Source organism: Synchiropus splendidus, chromosome 12 (assembly GCF_027744825.2).
Source record: "Synchiropus splendidus isolate RoL2022-P1 chromosome 12, RoL_Sspl_1.0, whole genome shotgun sequence".
Classification (NCBI taxonomy): Eukaryota; Metazoa; Chordata; class Actinopteri; order Syngnathiformes; family Callionymidae; genus Synchiropus; species Synchiropus splendidus.
This window is the reverse complement of record NC_071345.1, coordinates 17240509-17243681: the sequence shown is the minus strand read 5'-3', so window position 1 is coordinate 17243681 and position 3173 is coordinate 17240509. Positions and strand designations below refer to the sequence as shown.

Sequence of the window (3173 nt, the reverse complement as noted above, 5' to 3'; positions counted from 1 at the left end):
GCAGCACAATTTTGAGCCGGCAGTTATCCTCCTTCGATTATCAATGACCGTCAGCTTCACTTAAAAGGTCCACACAGTCAGACAGTGACTGGACACATCCTTAGGGATAGTGTTAGGAACGCAGGTATCCAGGTGAGGCACCGAGTACAACCACAGCTCCTCAGAATTTGAGAGCATGCCTCTTGGTTTGGGGAGGTGTTTCAGGCATTTCCGCCTGAGAGGAGTCCACGGGACAGACCCAGGGCAAATTGGAGATGTTATGTCTCCCATCTGGCCTGTGAACACCTCGGACATCCCAGGGTTCTCTTCCTGGTGAGACTGTTGCCCATGTGAGATAGAAAATGAATGTATGATGATGTCAGAAAAGAGACAGACAGATGAACCTAAAAAAGGTTTTTGATTGACAGTATCTATACAAGCAGTTGGTTCATGTGAGAATTTACCAAATGATAGAAACCGTTCTCAATGGGGAAAAAAGGTTACTATCTCACACTATATAATATATATGAACCAATTGTAAGAGGTCCTCCCTGTTTGCGCGCGTGTGCAGCCATTAACTCCCCCTGCTGGTCATTATTTTTTCCCATTTTGCTAACGTTAAAATGATCAAATAGAACTGTTGAATGCAAAATTGAGGGGGAAAAACATGCAGGACGTAAACAAATACAGTCACTACTCAACCTCTTGAACACATGACAATGGTATGAGGTACAAGCGACTTGATGACTGCTGTATACCTGTCAAGTGACGTTTTATAGGTTGATGCTTAGTGTGTACGTGCTCACTCCTCTTCTGCACATCCCATAGTCCCATGATGAAAGGGCCCTCAGACAAAGCTGATACCAGTAACCCAGAGGCATTTTATTTAACTATATATATTCACAATAGAGAAAAAAAAAAGTATCACATCCATCTATTAAAATAGGAAATTCAGCACTATGAAACATCAATAAAAGGCATATTGTATGTCACAAATCCACATGATAAAAATAAATCCACAGACAGGCATTATCTCCGCAGCAGAGGCATAATGAGAGGGATGCATTCATCGGCAGGATATATTTAACTGTCACACTAAAGAGTCAGTGTACGCCATTCCATTGTTCCTTATGAAAAATAAATCAAATGTCCAACCCACAGTTGATTGTCCATGCAATATGCACATGGGGATGACACTGGAGCTGGACATGCAGCTGTGTTTGGACATCCATGACAAAAGAGTGGAAGACTCATGCAACTCAGGCTACGCCTCGTACGGTTCCAGTAGCTAGTCCTCGCTCACACATCCGAGTTGATGCTCAGGTTGGCCAACCTGGGGTCAGTGTTGATCTCATACCTGTAGTGGTAGCCTTCCATATGGTCCCTGCAAGCATCCCGGATGTTGTACATCCACCGTTTGATGCCCTTTCTATTCAGATAGAGCACCAGAAGGAAAATGACCCCGATGAGGGCCAGGACCAGACCTAGGAAGACGTACGAGGTCTCCAGCACACCCTCCATGTTCCCAAAACACTTCAGCTGTGATGGTTTGACCTGAACTAGCCGCTGCCGCCTCAGGCGCTCTGGGTCCAAACAGGTCAGATTCTGCACATCGCTGACTCGGGTCGAGTTCTTCAGCCACGTGAGAAGCTCCTCGATGAAGCAGTCGCAGCGCCACGGGTTCCCCGCCAGATAGATGTCGAGGTTAGGCTTGAGGCTGAATTCCGTCAGGGTGCTGGTGGGAATACCCCTGATGCTGTTGTCCCTCAGGTCCAGCTCTTGAAGAGGCGGGACTTTCAACGTGCCGTTCAGGATGGAGACAATGGAGCTGTTCCGCAGGTTCAGATGGACCAGGCTGATCATTCTGCTGAACAGGTCGTCGGGCAGAATCACCAGGTCATTGTCGGAGAGATCCAAGACAGTCAGCTGCTGGAGACTTGCATTCCGCACGCCGCTCAAGTACATTTCTATCCTGGAGTGATTGTGAAAGCACTTGCTGAGATTTAGAACCTGTAATTTATTATCATCTGGAAGAGCTTCCTCGCTAAAAGTTTGGATGTTGTTATTGCTCAAGTCCAGGCGCACAAGGTTTGGCAAATTCTGGAACACCATTGCATCCACATCCTCGATGCCGTTCCCACTCAGATAGAGATCTGTCAACAGTTCCAGGCGGGTTGGGAAAGACTCCACGCTGATGCGGCTGATGTTGTTTCCTGTGATGAACAGGAATGTGGTATTGGTAGGAATGGAATGCGGAATCTGGTCCAAGTCCTGGTTTTGGCATTTTACAGTTTGTGAGGAGCACATGCATTTCTCCGGACAGCCCTGACAGGACGCTGGGAGTGCAAGGATGAAAAAAAGTAAACGCATCGCGACACACTTGAATGTCCTCATCTTTGCGCGTCCTGGTTGGCACGAGTAGTTCAGCGTGCGCGTCTGGGATTTTCTCCAAACTAGAAGTGAAAACTGACTGCGTTCTGTGACTAAAACCTTCAACAAGGAGCCAAGGGAAAGTTTCTTTCACCTGAGTCCGTTCAGAAACTGCGTCATCTCCGACTCCAACTCGTCGAAACTATCCCCAAAACCATCTTTGCTCAGGAGCGGACTACATTTCCTTGAGAAGAAAACAGGCGCTGGAGAACTTCTTCTTGTGCCCCTCGCTTGTTCACCAGACGGAAAATGAAGCAGAAAAATGCCGGCTACTTTCCCACCCGGGAGGGCAAAGGCTGCTGGAGTTCGGGAGTTAGAAGACACGGTCCTCCGTCTCGGGAGTCTCTGGGTTCCGCGTATCAATTACGAGCCTGAAGAAGACAGCCGCCGTCTACACAGGCGATAGACCACTGGGGCGAACCAAACCCCGCCGAAGCAGGGGGCGAGGAATATACCATCATTCACAGCTGAGAGGGGAGCAGCCACCACTTGCTTCTTAGTCCGCCAGATTTAATTTCCCCCATTATCCATCATAATAAACTGTGATGGGATCGTATGCATAGTATGGTGGTTACCTCTATAAATTAGCAACATTAATGCGACGACACCTTAAGACTGCCTGAGCTGAAATCAGACCCACAGGCTTGAGTGAGTCTGGGGACCTGAGGGGGCTTCTGTGCGGCGCAGGCTGCTAAGCAACCAATAACAGACTCACGCAGTAATATATTGAAATAGCTGTTGTGCTGCAGCTGGGCCACATTACA

The 3173-nt window shown here is 48.0% G+C and overlaps 1 protein-coding gene across 1 annotated transcript; it reads right to left on the bottom strand.

Annotated features, from left to right (window-relative positions):
- Positions 1–849: 849 nt before the first annotated feature.
- On the bottom strand, positions 850–2890 carry tpbgb (trophoblast glycoprotein b). The gene has a single exon (XM_053881341.1). The coding sequence runs from the start codon at positions 2371–2373 to the stop codon at positions 1279–1281; it is 1095 nt and encodes a 364-aa protein (XP_053737316.1). The 5' UTR covers positions 2374–2890; the 3' UTR covers positions 850–1278.
- Between the last annotated feature and the right edge of the window lie 283 nt (positions 2891–3173).